General features: G+C 47.7%; 5 protein-coding genes across 5 annotated transcripts; 2 read left to right on the top strand and 3 right to left on the bottom strand.

Annotated features, from left to right (window-relative positions):
• Positions 1-408: 408 nt before the first annotated feature.
• Pmar_PMAR006264 (hypothetical protein) lies at positions 409-1,259 on the top strand (the record flags this gene model as incomplete). Its single annotated transcript, XM_002774591.1, has 5 exons — positions 409-496; positions 541-659; positions 720-828; positions 875-1,032; positions 1,086-1,259. The coding sequence occupies 5 exons, from the start codon at positions 409-411 to the stop codon at positions 1,257-1,259; spliced, it is 648 nt and encodes a 215-aa protein (XP_002774637.1).
• Positions 1,260-4,100: 2,841 nt separating this feature from the next.
• Pmar_PMAR006263 (hypothetical protein) lies at positions 4,101-5,514 on the bottom strand. Its single transcript, XM_002774590.1, has 4 exons — positions 5,389-5,514; positions 4,995-5,111; positions 4,806-4,948; positions 4,101-4,373 (listed from the first exon to the last, which is right to left on the bottom strand). The coding sequence occupies exons 1-4, from the start codon at positions 5,508-5,510 to the stop codon at positions 4,183-4,185; spliced, it is 573 nt and encodes a 190-aa protein (XP_002774636.1). The 5' UTR covers positions 5,511-5,514; the 3' UTR covers positions 4,101-4,182.
• Positions 5,515-8,721: 3,207 nt separating this feature from the next.
• Pmar_PMAR006262 (cyclin-dependent kinase 3, putative) lies at positions 8,722-11,153 on the bottom strand (the record flags this gene model as incomplete). Its single annotated transcript, XM_002774589.1, has 15 exons — positions 8,722-8,793; positions 8,890-8,987; positions 9,036-9,119; positions 9,172-9,291; positions 9,342-9,436; positions 9,487-9,621; positions 9,665-9,769; positions 9,815-9,890; positions 9,932-10,044; positions 10,238-10,302; positions 10,348-10,482; positions 10,524-10,632; positions 10,712-10,790; positions 10,894-10,974; positions 11,087-11,153. 15 exons carry the CDS (start codon positions 11,151-11,153, stop codon positions 8,722-8,724), a joined length of 1,434 nt encoding a protein of 477 aa, XP_002774635.1.
• A 2,146-nt stretch (positions 11,154-13,299) lies between these two features.
• On the bottom strand, positions 13,300-14,892 carry Pmar_PMAR006261 (conserved hypothetical protein; the record flags this gene model as incomplete). Its single annotated transcript, XM_002774588.1, has 1 exon — positions 13,300-14,892. The coding sequence occupies one exon, from the start codon at positions 14,890-14,892 to the stop codon at positions 13,300-13,302; it is 1,593 nt and encodes a 530-aa protein (XP_002774634.1).
• A 410-nt stretch (positions 14,893-15,302) lies between these two features.
• On the top strand, positions 15,303-16,871 carry Pmar_PMAR006260 (Tripeptide permease tppB, putative; the record flags this gene model as incomplete). The annotated part of the gene is made up of 1 exon (XM_002774587.1): positions 15,303-16,871. One exon carries the CDS (start codon positions 15,303-15,305, stop codon positions 16,869-16,871), a length of 1,569 nt encoding a protein of 522 aa, XP_002774633.1.
• Between the last annotated feature and the right edge of the window lie 1,031 nt (positions 16,872-17,902).

Here is a 17,902-nt window from a genome sequence, read left to right as displayed (position 1 = left end):
GAGCTTATATTTATAAGTTTCGCGAGTAGTAGTCCTGGGATCAGTTGCTGCACGGAATGGCTGTTGTCCCGGTGGTGCCCGTTGCCATGGTGGTTGTAGCACACGACGAGGGAAGAGAGTCCCATGTAGGGGTGCTACCCGAGGTGTATGCCATGGTGATGGGCGTGAAAAATAAATGCTCACAAGCTGGGCGCTTTTCACCGGCATGAGCTCGCTGCTGTTTCCACAGTAGATATCTCTTGCATAGAGGCAATCCGGAAATCAAAGAGCTCAAGATCATAGAATCAATCAATTATATGCGACGACTCGTGTTGATGATGATGATGACCGTTTTGCATTGTGGCTTCGCAAAGATGGTGTTGCGTTCTCTATTGGGGTGTGGTGACAAGGCTTGCATAGGTCGGGAAAATGGTTTTATATCTAAACATCGTAGTTAAGAACAGCAGCAGTATTGTGGAGGAGAATATCGAGAAACGGACTGGACGGGGAATACTGAGTGAGATGAGCCTCGTTGTCGATGAGTATGATTATGATGCTCAGGTCAAGTGATGTATCATATAGCAGCGTTGATCATCCACGATACTGCGGTCACTGATAGAGTTGCTACGGCGTGCTTGCAAGGGCTGGAGGCTACTCTTAGAGGAGAGCACAGTCTGCAGGTGAGGTCAGGAAAGGGGAATCGTTGTCCTGACGAATTGAAGTTGTATTAGTCTCAACAGGTTGAGGTCACTAAGAGGGGTGTGTGGGGTAACTACTTCGTATTGGAAGTGCGGTTGGTCGGAGTCCCGCATGATGCAGTGAGCAAAAGCAAAGGCCTGCTTGTGGGAAGTAGAAGGTGCTTCTATGGTGGGTCCATTCGATGGGTGGTATTCAGGTGTGATAAACTTGTTTCGAGTAACGGCATGTTCGGATACTTCCTTCACCAACGCAATAGTCTTCCGCAATGCTGAGAGGCTTCTGCAACAGAGGCTGCCAATTGAGATAGCCCACAAGCTTGCTGAGAATGGCGTGGAAGCTGATGTCGTCATCAAGGTCAGGAGCTCATGCATGGGGGAGCTGGAGTCGGAGGATCGTTTTATTTGCAGAATGACAAGAATGAACAAGAACTCTACGAAACAGTTATGATGGGGCACCAAACTGCGCGAGATGAAGACGCTGATGATGATGACGATTGGAGCTTCGAGAGGGAATATGTCATAGTCGAGCAAGCAGACGCGGTTATCGATAAGGGAGCTGCCCTGCCGGCCCTGACGCGATGACAACAACAAGCTCATTTGCACGTACACTGATCTCCTCAATTCTGAGACTGTTATCTTCTTCATGGTATCAATTCTAAATGATACATTCTGTGACATTTTGACATTCTAAGTTTTGGGTTGTCCATGGTAGTGGTCGAAACAAGAGATAACGATAAAACTCTCCAACTTCTTGCAAGTACTCGAGATTTTCGAGCATCGCAATGCATTTCATTCTGAATCTTCGCGGTATTTGTTACGGATTTGCGATACGAGACAACGAGGGAACGCGTCAGTATCATCATCAGTTCTCATTCCATGAGCATATCAGTAGAGGACCTACGACATCGATTCATGGAATTTCAAGTCGATGGATGCGTTGACGTCGGTGCCTTCCATGATCTGGTGCGTTGCCTGTTACCTTCCTGCAACCTTTGTTCAAACTGGAATTCCATTTTAACTTCCAACTTAGTGTGGAGACGTCAGTTTTGTCGAGTAGGTTCGCAACTGCTATCTGGGTGAGTCTGCCCTTAGTGATGGTCTGATAACCACACTATTCAAGTTATTGGATGTATCTCGGCGAGGTATTATCAACTGGACGGAGTTTGAAAGGTAAGCCACTAGGCCAATACTAGTAACTCGATAGATCTAGCGGTGTGGGTCCTTTGTCATTGACAAATTGTCAATGAGGAAACTGATCTCGTGGAGTCCATCGTTGATTTTGGCCATTTCGACCGTAGCTATGAACGCAGAATAGTCTCTTGTAACTCACTCGTGAGCGCGTTGTTTACTGATTTTCGGTTGCTGAAGGGTACATGAAGAAATTGCAATGTTTCCAGGTTGCCTTCCTTGTTGATGAGCATCGCTCTCAAACCAAGTCACCCAGGGGATCCTCTTCCTCCTTCTGGAACTGCCGAAATTCCTCCCGTAGCGATCTCAGTGAGGTCAACTGCTCGGCCTGTGAGGTAGGCTACAAGCCTTACGACTGCACTGACTCTGTTCTCAGGCTAATTCTGCCCACGGTCGAGGAAGGTTGGCTCAACAAGGGCTCTGCCTGGGCTAGACTAGGCTTAGACGTTGAAGACGATATACATTTGGCTACGAGGTGAGGTTGTTGGAAGCGCACATTTTACACAAATAGATATCCACGGTGACGTTTGCGGACTCATTAGCGTTCTCTCAGATCAATCGGCCGGAGTCGCAGTCGGGCACGAAAGGATCCCCAGCGCTTCGGAAAATTCGAAGATATTCTCGATTGCCGAGCTAATGCGACTAGGCCGGAAGTACATAACAATTCACATCACTTGTGTTGATTGGTCACTGTTTATCAAACAGGTGTCGCCCGTTGTGGCCCCGATCGCTTCATCGGCTCCTCCAAGCGAGCCGCGACCAGCATTATTGGGCTCGCCTAGTCCCATTGCGCGTGTCGCTTCAGTGGAAGAGTGTGTTGCCTCATGGTTGAACAAAGGAGAGCCTCCTTTACTCTGAATTAATGGAATTGTTGCGTCCTATCAAGTGTAGCAAGGAGGATGAGAGCAGCCCATCACTACTCACTCCTCTTCCACGATACGAATGGAATCTCTAAATTTCTTTGTGAACGAAACTGATCTCCCCTCGTGTAGGTTACGTTCACCGACACGTGATTCCCATCATCGCATTGCTTGCACAGTGCAATCGATGGTCGATGCATCCTAGTAGGATGATCCTACGCAACAATATCAACTTCCAGCGACCTCGTTGTTGTCTCTGACGTAGATCGCTGTGAAGTGGTCCAGCCACCAACCCATCACTCATGCTCAACACGAGGTCGGGAAGCTAAATTCACAAATGTTCACGTCATGCTGAAAGTGTCAATCTCATTCACTCCCGAGTCGGTCGATGTAGTACCGGCGACTTGATATCACTAGAGAACCGAGCGAGGCAGCTCTCCAACCTGACAGGATCATCATCATCAACAATGTCGCCCATCGGTTCTCACTGAAGGGCGAGGTCCCGAACCCGGTGCAAGTCTCTGAGTCGTTGACAACAGTCACCTCTCGCCTTCAGCTTCAGAAAAGCGTCTCTGAGAGGGCGGTATAGCAGTTGTTGAAATTGGGACACCATCAGCTCACCGTGTGGTTGATTCCTCGACTCGTAGGAGTATTCGGATAAGCAACCGAACGCTCGCCGTCCGACAACTGAGGACGGCAAAGATCAGCAACTCCGCCACTACTAATAGTTTTTCCAAGTGGAATTCACGTATGAACCAAACTTCGGCGGGATGCCACTGATACGCTTCACTTACCGATCCTGAGATTCCCTCAATCGACCGGCAGCAATCTCGAGAAGACGACGGAGCGATGCGACTCCAGCCGGGTACTGACCACAGGCGTCGGCTACTGAGCTCTAGTTGCGAGAGTCCTCACGGTAAAGACCGGTGAAAGCGTCCCGCTGTCAGTCGTGTCAGAACTCGCGGGATCACTGCTGTGTGTGATACTACAACTCGTCTCTTGACCGTCACGAGGAAGAGAGACCGATCGCCGAGGCGCCTATGAGAGCAACAAGATTGTATTCCCATCAACACTACCAGAATTAGAACAGCCCCACACAGATCATTGGAGCCTTCGCTATACAATTTTGTGGCGCGCGACAGATTCCCCCCATTGTTGCACTGAGTGGAGCACTCTTAGACTGATGTTGCTGTCCTCTAAGAGAACTGTACGTTGCTTGTAGTCGAGGCAGATAGCAGTGATGGTGCTGAGGGTGCATCGCTCTCGTTGGATAAGCGCCAGCATTCGAGTGCTGACTGTAGTACATTACCGAAATTCTCTGATGGGCCCAAGCCGGCGAGACTTATGAATTCATCAACTCAACAGTGACAGCAATGTTATGGCGAGCAAACGTATACTGGAAGTGGCCTCATTCACATCTTATCACAAATACTGTCCTTGGGTATGCGCCTAGTAATTTACTTGCCATAATTTCTATAACCCTTCCCTCCTCCTTTGCCACCCTTCCTACTGCTGCTGCCGCTCCCACCAGCGTTGGGCTTCAGGATCACCTTCACCACACCAGAGGGGCTCATCGTGGTTTGTCGGGATCCGCGGTAGCCTCCCCCTCCAGAGGACCACCCCTTTCCCTTGCCACTGCCCTTGCCGCCTGAAAGACCGCTAGAATGCGACAATTCGTATTGATCCCACCGGATCCTAATATCAACAACGGCAGAAAACTCAGAAAAAAAACGACACAAACACAAGTGTAGTATTTCTCCCGAAATCATATACCATCATCCCTTCGATTCACGAAGGAGTAGTTGTGCGAGAGGCAATTCGGAGAGAAAAAATATTCAGTGGTTCATTTCGGTCACGCGTGCATCATTTCGATTGCCATGATTGTCTCCACGACTCATTTTATACTCCTGTTTGGATATATGAGGCCCCGTGATGAGAGATTGGTAATACAGCATCATACTACTAGCCTCTACTTGCATGATAACAATATTTAAATATTAACATAGGCATTGTGGTATCAGGCTAAATATCAGTGCAGTTGACCACCTCATGAAAGAATACTCGATTGAAAAAATACTACCGAAGCTCCTAGTGTTCCAATTGCCTCCCTTCCGCGCTCTCAAATTCGGCGGCGAGGGGAACTGCCGCGTACCACCTCGCGCACCATCGTTTCTAGTCATCGTAACGTCATCATCAGTACCCATACGATCAGAATACATACCCCTGAGGAGAGGAATTACCGCTGCGCCACGAAATTCGCCCGACGTACATGCTGGTGATCCCACGGACTTTAGCGTTGGGGACTCGGCGAGCTCCAGAATTAGGTGAGCCTTCGTAGTCATCATCCACCTTGCGTGGTCCACAACGATCATCATGCTGATCGTAACTACAAGGATAGCACGTGTCATACGAGCAGTCTAGTAGGAAGATGTAAATAGGGTTGCCCAGTGGCAAGATGTAGACGAGACTATCTAATAGAAAGTTACGCAATTGGTTTCCCAGTGGAGAATCACGAGTGAGTGCCTAGTGAAAAAATACGGCGCTCTACTGACTGGATGAAAATTATGAGAAGACACGAGAAAGATGGTCCTATGGGATAAAAGAGAGTCGGTATAATCAATGAAGAGATGCAAGAATTGCGTTGTAGTGAACATCCGAATTACCCCATCGTAGCCGCCGCTTTTCTGACACCGCCTCCATTGTTCCCTTGCATGTCGAAGTCATCCTCATCCGACTCCACATTGGACTTGAGGAAGATACTCTGAGTATCACACCTGCGAGTCATCTTGGAACAACTGATGATAAGTACGGTTGGGGACGTGGAGACGACTAAACTCGACAGGTCTACGACAATAGAGAATGGCTAACAACGATAGGATGACGAGTTCGACCTGTGTGATTTGAAGCAATTATCACGCACAGTTGCTGTAGGTTCTATCAGGAAGTCTATAGGAGGATCTGGTATCAAGTCCGTCCCAAAAAGCCATACCGTAACACGGGGAGATTATCTACCACGCATCCGTCTGGCCGTTTTGTTGATCGCGTCGGCTCTGCAATCGTAATGGGTTCTGACGATCTGCACATAAGTCCTTCAAGACGACCAATCGATGGATCAGAGGCCTTCCGTCATCATCAGCGTCATGATTGCAATTAAAACCAAATCGATCACGATGGCGTGCGCTAGTCCAAAATGAACATTGTGCTTGCTCGAGTGCATGAGCAGTTAGTGGGCTCCGCGAACAACCCTTCTTGACTGACGAGATTCTAAGATCATTGACCTTGCATACTTCGAAGGGGTCGGAGGGGTTTTGCGTCTGAGGACAGTCCACCTAGCGTGGTCCTCATAGTATTAACACTCCACGTAAATTTTGTCGTACTTTTCCTCGTACTCACGGTCAGCCTACCCGTGATCTACGCCGAAAACGGCCCAGGCGAGGATGCTCAGGGATTTTGTCAACGACTCGGCCAGAAATCCGGTCTAAATCAACACAATCAGCGACTCCCATGGAGTTCCTCAAATTGAACGAATCTTTCGGAGTCCCGTGCTCCCGTCAGGTGATCGGTTAATGGGACCGAATCGCTTGATGTTGATCCCCAATGGACCCGCGTAGGATCGTACAGAGGCGACAGTGTACGGCTTGGCGACTTGGTACACGCCAGTATGAGTGAGACTGTCCCATAACCTTCTAAGGATGAGATGCCTGTGATTTCCTCGAGGCAGCCATAGCCGCCTGCTCGAGGGCTCGGTGTAATAGGAAGTTGGTAATGCACGCGTCTCTGATCGGACCGCATACTTTCAAGTCCTGAAGTTGCCTCAAGACTTCAAAGTGCGCAACCCGGGTCTTAATCTCCACTGGAGATTGTCCACTGGTGTTCAAGATTCACGAAATTGCTAATCCGCGATTCAAAAAACTCAGGACCTTTGAGAGGATACGCAGATTGAGCTTCCATAGCTGTTGTTGATATGGGTCACTGCATTGAAACTTGCGATGGTTGGATCGATTTGTGAACCTGTCGAGTTAGAGTGGCAAGCCTATGCTGTCCCGACAGCCCACGCAACTAAGCATATTAGGCGGTGAGGTAACAGTAACGGCGAATGAGGGTGACCATGTGCAATGAAGGGAAAGAGACCCGAGTCCTACGTGTAAGTTACTCCCGCACGCGAACAAATCGCGATGGGAATATTCAAGGCACTCGCCCTTCCGGATGAATTCGAAATGTCACCAACTCATCACTCAAGACTGACTCCTGACGACAAAGATGCACAGAATTTATGGTGCGTAATGAATGTCAAAAATATGTAGTCAAAAAAACGTCTTCGTGTCACCACTCAGGGGTTGTAGCGAGAATGCTTGGGACTTCTATCTGAGGACAGTAATGGCGAACCCTTTGGCGTAACGGATGACTCAGCCACTCCTATTTCAGAGTTGGGATTACCAGTGTGACGGTTGGATGGTGGGTCGTATCGCCTGTCACCGTGTCGATGATGATGATAGTGATGATGCCGATGGTGCTCACTAACAAAAGGTGTGCTTGAGATACAGGCAGGGATTAAGTCGGCGTGAGGAGAAGTCACCTATGCTGCTCTGAAGGCGAGTTCGCACTGCTAACGTGGAGGTGATGCCGCGAATGTCGATCGCTGTCTGAGTCCACCTGGCACAAGAGCTAAGATTAATTCCATATAACCCTTCTTCTCACTCTAGGAGGGGCGAGGTGACTCCCATATCGTTGATGCTGCTGTAGCCGCTCACGATAACTCATCCGACGCTCCCGATGGCTTCTCAAAGGTGATGGAGCCTCTCGCTTCCGACCACCCTTGAAAAGACGCTGTAGCCGCGTCGCTGCTGACTTCGACCGAACACCTGCCGAGAACGAATAAAGCGTGTGGGGAGAGTTGAGTGTGTAATCACCTGTCCAGATATAGAAGACTAGTGTCGCTAGGATAAGGGATCCGATGATGATAAGCACAACAGCATAGTAAGGCAGGCCACCAGACCCCAGCGGAGCCTCAACGGAGGTCTGCTGGCGGGGACCTGAAGCCAACCCAGCTTGTGAATAGATCGCCGTCATTTCACTGCTCACCTGGGTTCTGCATAAACGCCACAACCGGGGCGTCAGGTTTCGGAGATGCTACAGTATCAGATGGGCTGAATGTAGGAGGGACTATAGTAGCGACTTGCACCACTGGCTGCGCCAGCTGTGGGGCCTAAACATGACGATTTCACCATTACCGATGACGCTACGTACAATCCTACTGAGGCTATGACGTCTACCGAGCTTTGCGTTTGTTGTGGTAGACCCACACTAGCCTGAGCAGGTAGTGTGAAGGGAGCTGTTGGTATAATAACAGACGGTGCCACAACCTGTAATAGAATACTGAAGACCGATAGGGGACGGCAGTAGACAAACCAAGGCACTGGCGCTGAATAAGTCGGATAATACGAAGGTGATGGCAACGGCGAGATGCATCCCTGGCCGACTACTAAGAAGCCGCGACCAATAGAAGTAGAGAGGCATGATCAAGCAACTAATAAAACACAATTTTACTCATTTTCGTCACTTCAGATGAACAATTTCCCACCGGCTTACTTTTCCCGATACAAGTAAAGCTGGACCATAGTTTGACCATAATACACCAGCCAAAGTGTAACAGGCTTCAGCCTATGTCTAACTGCTCTTTCAAGCCCACTCCCGTCCAACACAACTCAGGATCTCATCACACAGCTTTCACGTTCATCAATCAAATCCTGCTACGCGCTAATTCTAGATATTAGAATGGGTAAAAACCCGATAGGTCTACCGATTCCATAAATGCAAGCTGGCCTCACATCTTGGCACAGCATAAGATACTCAGAAATCTTGAGAGTCACCTGAGACCCCAATAGGGGTACGTAATAGTCAAAATAAAGGCATTGCACGTAGTTGCAGTGTAGATAAATAACCACTGCGTTAAAGCAGCGAGCTTTTAATGTACTGAGGTGCTCGTGGTGGCGGGGTTATTCCGCCTGCGCGGTCTCCTCCTCACGGTCGTGCTCCTCTTCTAGTTTATCCAGGTGGGCGCATATCAACTGAGCGAAACAAAAATAACTCCCAAGTTAACCTCAACGGCGCAAACTTCATCATCGAACGTCAACAACTACGAAGGCCAGAAGGGAGCGACTCACTGGATGAGAGCACGCATTCGCCGCGCTGAGTCTTTTCTTAGAATCCCAGACCAGAATCTTCCGGATGAAATCCTGGAAATCTTTCTCGAAGGGTACACCTGAACGACCTATTAATCAAGCCATGAACCAATACAGAAAGCACTCACTTTCGTGAATGGCAAGGAAATCATCAGAAAATGACGAGGCCGGCCTAGGAGATCTCGAGGCTGATATCTTCCCAGAGCTGATAGCTAACAAACAAGGGCCCATGAAAATCCACGCAAAGCACACTCGCAGCCTTACCGGACGCTAAAGCTCTCCTTCTGAAGCAGTGTGACGCCAAATAGGCGGGAAGTTGCCCAATCACCACCGACATCAGCTTCAACTGGTTTACTTCGTTCTCTCCATCGAACAATGGGACACCTACAATGCAGCCAATAGCGACAGAGATACACTAGGAGAGATCATCTCACCAGTGAACAGCTCAGCAAGAATACATCCAAGGCTCCACATATCGATTTTCTCGTCGCAAGGTAGCCGTAGCATGACTTCTGGACTACGATACCTCCTGAAATGTAATCGCAATAGATCTAAGGCACGAGTTTGACCTGGACTTACAGGCTCTGAAATTCTCTCAACGGTCGTCTGAAGAGAGGCCACCTTTTCGAGGTTCCAAAGCCGATAACACGGATTTCATTCGAAACCGGCGACATCAAGAGAATGTTCTGGGGTTTCAGATTGCAGTGTATTACTCTGAAGACAGAAAATGTGCACCCAACTTTAACGAGCCACCCACCCGTAGTCTTTCAAATACACGAGGGCTGAGATCAACTGCTTAGCAATTGCACAAATAGTGGTCAATGGTAAGCGTTTCGACTCGAGGCCGTTGAGGTAGTCGTGACTGAGAGTATCAATGACCTACACATGAAGCCCTTGGCGAACTTACAGGCTCATGTAGCCGGGCTCTAACACTAAGCATAGATGATGGCGGAAATAGAGGGCTTCATAGAAGGTAATGACAGCTTCACAGCCGCGAGATCGCTCCTGAGGCAACATGCGCTACTTGAATAACCATAAGAAGGATAACTCACCAAGTGCCTGAACGTGCGTAACTCGACGTACTGGTTACTGAGATCGAATTCTGGTTTACGCACCATCTTGAGAGCCCGGCGGCATCTGAGAATACGGCAACCATCAAGCCAGTAAAATGAGCACATCTTGCTGCATTCACGGAGAAAGCGATATACCATCAGCAACAGCCACAAGAAAACTGACTGATTCCATATGGTCTCCAAGGGTCGACCAGACGTAAACATGAATTTCACCACGTAATGTTGCCTCGAAAGATTAGTAAATGAGATCTGCTCACTTAGTTTTGTGATCGAACACATCCAGTACATGACCGAAATCACCGCGCCCGAAGAGATCGAGAATCTGATCGTTGATAATAACGAGGAGCTCTGACCGGCTCCAGCTCACCTCGAATCGGTAACCGACATGATGATTCAAAACAATACGATAGTCCCCATAGACATCATCGTAGCCATTACTGTCGAGCTCACACTGATGGTACTCAAACTTTCCATTCATAACAGCATACGCGTTGCATAAGCACTGAGGACCGAATGAAACATGCTGGCAGTAGCTCGCCTTACAGCTATTAAACCTCTCCAGAACTTTCTTGCCAAGGGGTGCCCCATGAACCAGATCTCAGGATAACCAACGATCTCGCTTTGTTCGTAGGGTAACAGCTCGTCGCCAAACCTGAATCAATACATCCTCTCATCAAAAGCACGCAAACGAGAAAACCACAATACGGAAGACCCATCAGAGCTAGTCTCACATTCGAATGGCAGCACCAGCCGTTATCGGCGCATTGGGTAGAGTCTCCGATGGGATGCCCTTCTTAGGGGTCTGAACACCTGATAGCAAGAGCACATGTCAGAAGACAGATGCAAAATCAACAAGCGAGTGATTTAGGAAACTACGAGGTAAACTGAAGCTGTCACAACGCCCTCATCTCACCTGAGTTCTCCTTTTCATCGGAGGGTTTACGACGGCGTTTGCACAAGCGAAAGGGGAACCTTTCGAAGAAGCTTGGCTCATCTGAGAGAAGACAGCAATGACGTTACAAAGTGAGCGGCACAACACCAAAAGCAAAGAAAACCCATGGAAGGCAGTTACCAGAAATCCGAACGAGTGTATGCATCAAACTTACCGTCGGAATCGTACGAAGCATGGTCCGATTCATTTTCATAATCGCTGACACAGTCTGGGGGGAACATACGATAGCCGTTATGAGACAAAGGCAAATCCTGCAGGACCAGCAGTGTGCCTAGACGACCGAAGCAACATTCCACAGCTTTACACCGGAGCTCTCTGGCAAGAACCTCAGGGCGAGTGCAACGTACGGGACAAATGTGCTACAGTAACCTTCATCTTCCACGAACCCATAATGAAGAGGGAAATGATCGGCGCAAGATTCGACGAAACGGCTTCGTGCAAGTGCATGAAGTGCGCACAACGAAGATTCGACACGTCTCGCTACAATGGGATCACTGGGCTCCCGATTGCGACAAATAGGACGCATACATAGTAGAGTTGACGAATTTGTCCCTACAGATGACGTTAGCGACGAGGTAGTAATTCCGAAATACATCGTATCAACGCTGGAAGGAAGATAGCATACGTATCTTTGGGTATCTTACCGTTTCATTTCTGAGCGCCCAGGTGCGCGGCCGCGAGAATTCGGATATTGGGCGAACTGCTGCGGCTGGGTCCGATCTGGCTGCTGCGAGTCTAATAGTGCGAGTTGGCAGTCCACGGTCGCCAGGAGATGAAGATTCCGAGCTGGGAGACGCGATGCGAGGCGTCAACAGCACCTGCTGTGAAACATCGGACTTTGCCGATTTCAATAGTTCCAGGCACGAGACTGCTATGTGACCGCTGAGCATCCTTCCTTTGCAGGTTAGCCTCCATTTCCGCTAGGACGTCCGAAGTGTCAGCGCTGGTTCTAGGGTAGGGATGGACACCCTGATCCGGTCCGGACCGTTCGATACGCCTCCCTGTTGCCCATTTGCGTGTCTTTACCTTTGATACGTTCTGAAATGGTTGCCGCCTCGTCATGATGGGTGTGCGATACACTAGACACTTGAGATGTCTCAGCACAGCGTTTATGGCGCCAGCGATGCTCTGTCAGGGTCCAGCCATCTCCTGAGCATCAGAGCCACCAAGCTGATGTTAATAACGATGCTGAGGTTGATGAGATGCTGGGCTCACTGCTAGAAGAAACTACTAATGCTGTTACGTTAAGTAGGTTTAGACTTGCGGGTTTGGCAAGCACATTATCATGTGCTTCTTTAACCTCAGGTCTGCCCAACGCTGTCTGCCCTCCTGGAACCCCGCCAAAAGTCAACATGAAAGCAAGCCTCCTCTCTGCAGATGAAGAGGAATTCATGGACATGATACTCAAAGAAGCTGATGTTTGATCGTATTACACTTGCCTCAGTTGTTAACATGTTGGAGTATGAGTACAGTTCTACATCTTACACCATCACTGTCGCTTCTCGATTTGGCAACTCAGTATGCTAAGTGCGTCTCCTTGAATGCCGTGCGGCAGGGCATTCAGGTTCCGACCCATGCCGTTCAACGACCTTCTTCGTGTAGATAATGGTAAATCCTCCCATAAGTCACAGAGAATTTGCAACGTAACTTCCCGCCTTCCTGCAGAGAAATGCACACTTGCACGAGAATACCTAGGTCGACAGAAGCATACACTATAAGAGTGTTTAGACTCAAGACAATGTACATTGAAGTGAGCGGCGTGATATGGGCGTGCACAATAACCGCCTGAGCTAGCGTACAAGACCATGCCTATCGAGAAAGCTTGATGGATTTTTTGAAGACAATCCATCGTATCCAATCATGCTTGAGTCAAGTACATCAGTATCTTTCAGGTTACCCATTGCTTTCTTGCATGGTTGTAGTACGATATAGAATCTCCATAACTACCCCCTATACATGTCTTTGGAATTGTGGTTGAACACAAGAACGAATATTGAGTAAGAATGACCAGTTGGAGATTAGAAAGGCATTTAGAGAAAAGCAAAATGGTGTTCAATGAACGAGTATACCAAACGATATGAAGATAGGAGTGAAATTATAGTTAAGTTTTGTAATCTAGTCCGACAATCATTCAATATGATCAAGGGACATTATACACATTTTCATATGTAAGGAAGATGAGTCAGACTCGCCTCGGCCGATTACCGGTGAACCAACTGGGTAAGCTGATTGAATAGCGAAAAGAGAGTAAAGAAATGCGCGTAGGAAAATTACAAGATGGGCACGACGAAATTACTAAAGTTTACATGAACAATGATCGAATGTTAATGATGCGGAAATTCACATATATCAACCATAATCTTCTTCTCAAACCTCAGCTTTTTCTGCGGGCACTTTGACACTGAGGTCGCTACTCTTACTAGACATGGCCTCCTCATCGAGGTGAGCCTGATTCTCTCTTGATACTTTATTATAATACGGTATCAAAGCTAGTGCACAGCAACCACCAATCGCAGAAATAACTGCCAACAGGATGAAGAAGTAGTCGTAGTGCGCATCTTTCACAGTAGCATCGGTCGGGTTGGAAGGGTCGAAAGTCGGCATCCAAGGCGAACAGGCGTTGAACAGAGCACCAGAGATTAGACCAGCGATAGAGAAGAAAAGTAAATTGATAGCGGAAGCAACAGCCTTCAATGAAGAGGGTGAATTCGTAAAGGCGATCTCATATGAAGTCGAAACTAGGAAAATCTCACCCACAGCAATGAACCAATATTGCAATACCTGCCACCAAATGGATATAGTGAAAACCGGATGGGCCATCACGACGTACTCCACGATCAAAGAACAGACAAGAGCGATGGCACCAGCAAAAGAGCCTATAGCACATCGGACTAAAGGCGATGGCATGAGACCCAATCGGCGTAGACCGGGATATACGGCTCCATCCACAACCACAGAAGTCAGTGCAACAGCGATGGGATCGACATTCTGCATCAACGGTACAGGGATATCCCAACCGAATGTATCACGGTTCATTTTAGAACCCTGTGTCACCCACGCTGTCGTCATCTGCTGATAGGCAATCATGAAGGGAATAATTAAACAGAATAAAGGGATGAGACGGAAAAGCATCTTAGCATCTTCAATGAAGCCGTCCTCGTACTTCCCGCCACGAGACTTCTTGCACTTTTCCAAGGAGCATTTCATACAGGCAGCACCGATGACTTCGGCGACTTGGACAACAGCAGAGCCTTGCGGCTGGGGCTTCACATAACGGTTCGTGAAACTTGCGTAGAGGAATATGGCGAACCCAACGACGAACGCTGCCAAAGGAACGCAGAAAGCGGCGAAATAGGAAACTCCCTCGACCATCAAGGGAGTAACAATACCACCAATGATAGAGCCTATCTGGATGGAAGCATAGAAGTACGTATAATATCTGGTGATATCCGACTTGTGAAGTTCAGGGTGGAATTGTTGTGCTCCCATAACATTAACACAACTTTTGATTCCACCACTGCCCAAGCCAATCAGTGTCATTAGACCAAGATGCACCATCCAGGCTTCGGATATAGACGGCACTGCAGCGAGGACGACGAACACTAAACCGAGCATGTAGATAGCAGAGAAAATGATAATAGTCTTGTACAAGCCCAGCAGAGTATCGGCTACAGCAGCTCCAATAAGCGGCGTGAAGTACATAATGGCTTGGAAGTCGCTTATATAAGAGTAAGCAGTGGTATCATCGTAATCCAAAAACTCGTTGAGGAAGTTCTTCAAGTTAGGTAGCAGGCCCGTGAACGCCAAACGCTCACACATTTCCATGGTAAGGACAAAGATGGTAGCATTGAAGAAAGGGTGCTCGAAGTAGTGGTACGTGTTTCCGGAAGGGTCTGTCCATACAAGAGGCTTCCGAGGATCTTCCGCATTAGATGAACCTCGAGTTAGTCGGTGGAACATTATACACTAATTGGTCACACAACCAAAACTAAAGCTGCAAAATCCAATCGAATAATCCCCTCATTTCCAACATCAACATCGTGATCATTCGAGCAATAGGCTGAGCTAGAGCACCTTTCACTCGAGGGGGACAGCCATTGTGGGGCTCTGCAACGAAGAATACGATCTTGAGTTTGTTCGACAAGGACACGAATCCATTATGACAATACGCGGTGGAGACCTCGCAGACCTTAGGGAAAAAGAACTCCTCTCACCCGAGCCTTATGGATGATCTCATCACTGACGACTGAAGGGACAGAATCTGTGTCGGTGACGCTATGGTTTCGGTCTAGCGCTGTCCATTAGGCAAGTACACGTTTAGCCATTTGACAAGTTGGTAACGTATCTTATCTCAAGAGTTTAGTATCAAGATGGCAGATTCATCTGAGCTGAAGTCCTATTCTGGTGTGGAGGAGGTTGTCAAGCAAGATGTGTCGCCGGTGAATCACAAGAAGCCGTTGACATGGACTGATGCTTCTGGTAATGTCTACCACTACTTTGAGCATCCGATGATGCAAGCTACCATTTTTGTACTCATACAGGAGCTCTGTGAGCGTCTAGCTTTCTATGGTATAACGCCAAATTTGCAGACGTTCTTGAAGGAGTTCCTTGGGTACAACGATACGGCAGCAAATACATATATATCAGCATTCCAAGCCGTTATCTATGTTACACCATTGGTTGCAGCTGTTCTGGCCGATACCCTATTGGGTGTTTACAATACCATTCTAGCTTTCTCCGTGGTCTATACGATCGGACTCGGCCTACTATGCTTGGCTTCGATCGAGAGCATATCCGAACCTTGGATGATTCACCTCTCCCTTATGGTGCTTATCACTTTCGGAAGTGGGGGAATCAAGAGCTGTGTTAATGTTATGGGTGCTCAGCAATTCCATCCTGAGCTTCATAGAGCTCAAATTACGAGGTTCTTCACTTATTTCTATGCTTCCATTAATGTGGGAGGCTTGATAGGTGGTCTGGTTACTCCGATCCTGGTCGAGAAGGTATCCTTCTTCGTGGCTTATCTGGTACCGTTCTTCGCATTCATTATTGCCACAACAATCTTCCTTATTGGTGGAGTGATGGGCAGATTTGTGAAGCCAAAGCCACAGGGATCTGCTGTTATCAGGGTCATTGAGGTCATTGGCGACTCTGCTATCCATTGCTCTCTGGAGAAATGCAAGAAGAGTCGTGGTGGTCGTTTCGAGGATCAGTTCATCGAGGATGCCAAGGCAATCTTTCGGCTTATCCCTCTCTTTGCCTTGGTTATTCCCTTCATGATCGCTTATGCTCAAATGACCACAGCTTTCTTGACCCAAGCGGAAAAGATGAATCGTGATACTTTCGGCTGGCAGATCCCAGCCGCTATGATGCAGAATGTGGATAGTATATCCATCATTGTCAACTCCCTATGGATCGATGGTGTCCTATACAAGTATCTTCGTCAGCACAACCATATGCCGTCCGCTCTTTTAAGGATGTGCATTGGTTCAATGCTGGGCTGTATTGCTCTGCTTTGTGCGTTAGGCGTCGAGTACTCGGTGATGGACCGTCCTCTGTATAGCGTCTCGGTATGGTGGCAGGTACCCCAGTTCTTCCTCATTGCCACTGGTGAAATCTTCCTAATCTCGACCTCATACGAGGTAGCCTTCACTTACTCTCCTGGACAACTCAAGGCTGTATCCTCGGCTCTCAATTTGCTCTTCTTCTCCTTCTCTAATCTCTTGGCTGGTGTAGTCTTCCAACTCTGCGCTCCCTGGATGCCCAATTTCGATCCAGACGATTATCCCGAGTCTGTCATGTACCGAAGTTCTCATTATGATTACTATTTCATGCTTCTCGCTGGTGTATGCGTCTTCGGAGCTATTTTGTGTCTGATTTGTGTGCCCTATTTCAACAAAGTGGAGCGTGAGCATGCTGCGAGGACAACAAAATCTTAAAATGTGATATCTATACTTTTATCGTGTATCAAACCAGCAGGTCATGTTGCTGGCGTTTTATGATCATTTTTATGTGGGATCGGTTCTATACCAGCATCAGTGCTGTAAGAGATCCCAATGCAATCTGTCATTTGTAAAAGCACTCCACTACTGATCCATGCACTGATCTTCTGTTGATGCTGTTGTTGATCGTGAAGTTCGTTAACTTTTCGGTTGGTAATGAATTGCCTTTCGCCGAAAAGCTCACAGCTTACTGTAAAGATTAGTGATCCCTCTTTGAACATGTCTCGCTAAAATCTCTCAATTTCTTCTACGACTCCGTTGTAGAAGGGAGAGGTTATATTCTATGATTGTGTGGTGATGATGACGAGAGAGATGTCTGAGTCAAAAGCACCATTTTTTCCTCTCTCTCTATCATTGCACTTCGTTAATAACTACTGCTAATGTTTCCGCAGTTACTCGTCTTATCATCAGAAAATTGCTGTCTTGCGTTATCAATCCCATGTCATGCGTGCATTGCTTGTGTGTTTGGAGTAGTAGGAGTCCGGGCAAATCAATCAAAATCGATCATCGTTCTCTGTAGCGGATCCTGCTGAGAGGAAAGGGAGTATTTTGACGTACGTTGCATCGATGCTAGTCAAGGCAGTGTTATCGGCATTGGGCTTGAAACTCAGGCACACATACTATTCCGTTATTAATGAGCGAGATCATCGAATTTACAGAAACCAGAGAAAATGAAATCCGAATCTGATCCTGATGGGAACTCGTTCATTCCATGCGTGTCCATTTAATCATACAATTTTCGAATTTTTACGCGCGGTATATGGTGGATTCTCGTTTTTATGATATCAGCAAGAATAGGTCTTCCCAATGAAAACGGAACAATACGCATACAACACGGCAGGAGCCAATCGAAAAAACATAATTTGCGAAACATATCTTTCAGAGGCGAATAGGAGAGTAGAACTAATAGAGTTGTTCAATGAACCTCTTCAGAGTTCCAAGAGCGCTTCCAGGATCGAGTTTTACAT

The sequence above is a fragment of the Perkinsus marinus genome, assembly GCF_000006405.1.
Source record: "Perkinsus marinus ATCC 50983 genomic scaffold scf_1104296958234, whole genome shotgun sequence".
Lineage (NCBI taxonomy): Eukaryota > Perkinsozoa > Perkinsida > Perkinsidae > Perkinsus > Perkinsus marinus.
This window is presented reverse-complemented; position numbering and strand designations above follow the sequence as displayed.

Coding starts and splice junctions, on each gene's coding strand:
- Pmar_PMAR006263 (XM_002774590.1), bottom strand. CDS start 5,510: ATGACTCGCAGGTGTGATACTCAGAGTATCTTCCTCAAGTCCAATGTG. Junction 5,112..5,388: donor AAAGCGGCGGCTACGATGGG/GTAATTCGGATG, acceptor CTATCCTTGTAG/TTACGATCAGCATGATGATC. Junction 4,374..4,805: donor TTGGAACACTAGGAGCTTCG/GTAGTATTTTTT, acceptor GCGGTCTTTCAG/GCGGCAAGGGCAGTGGCAAG.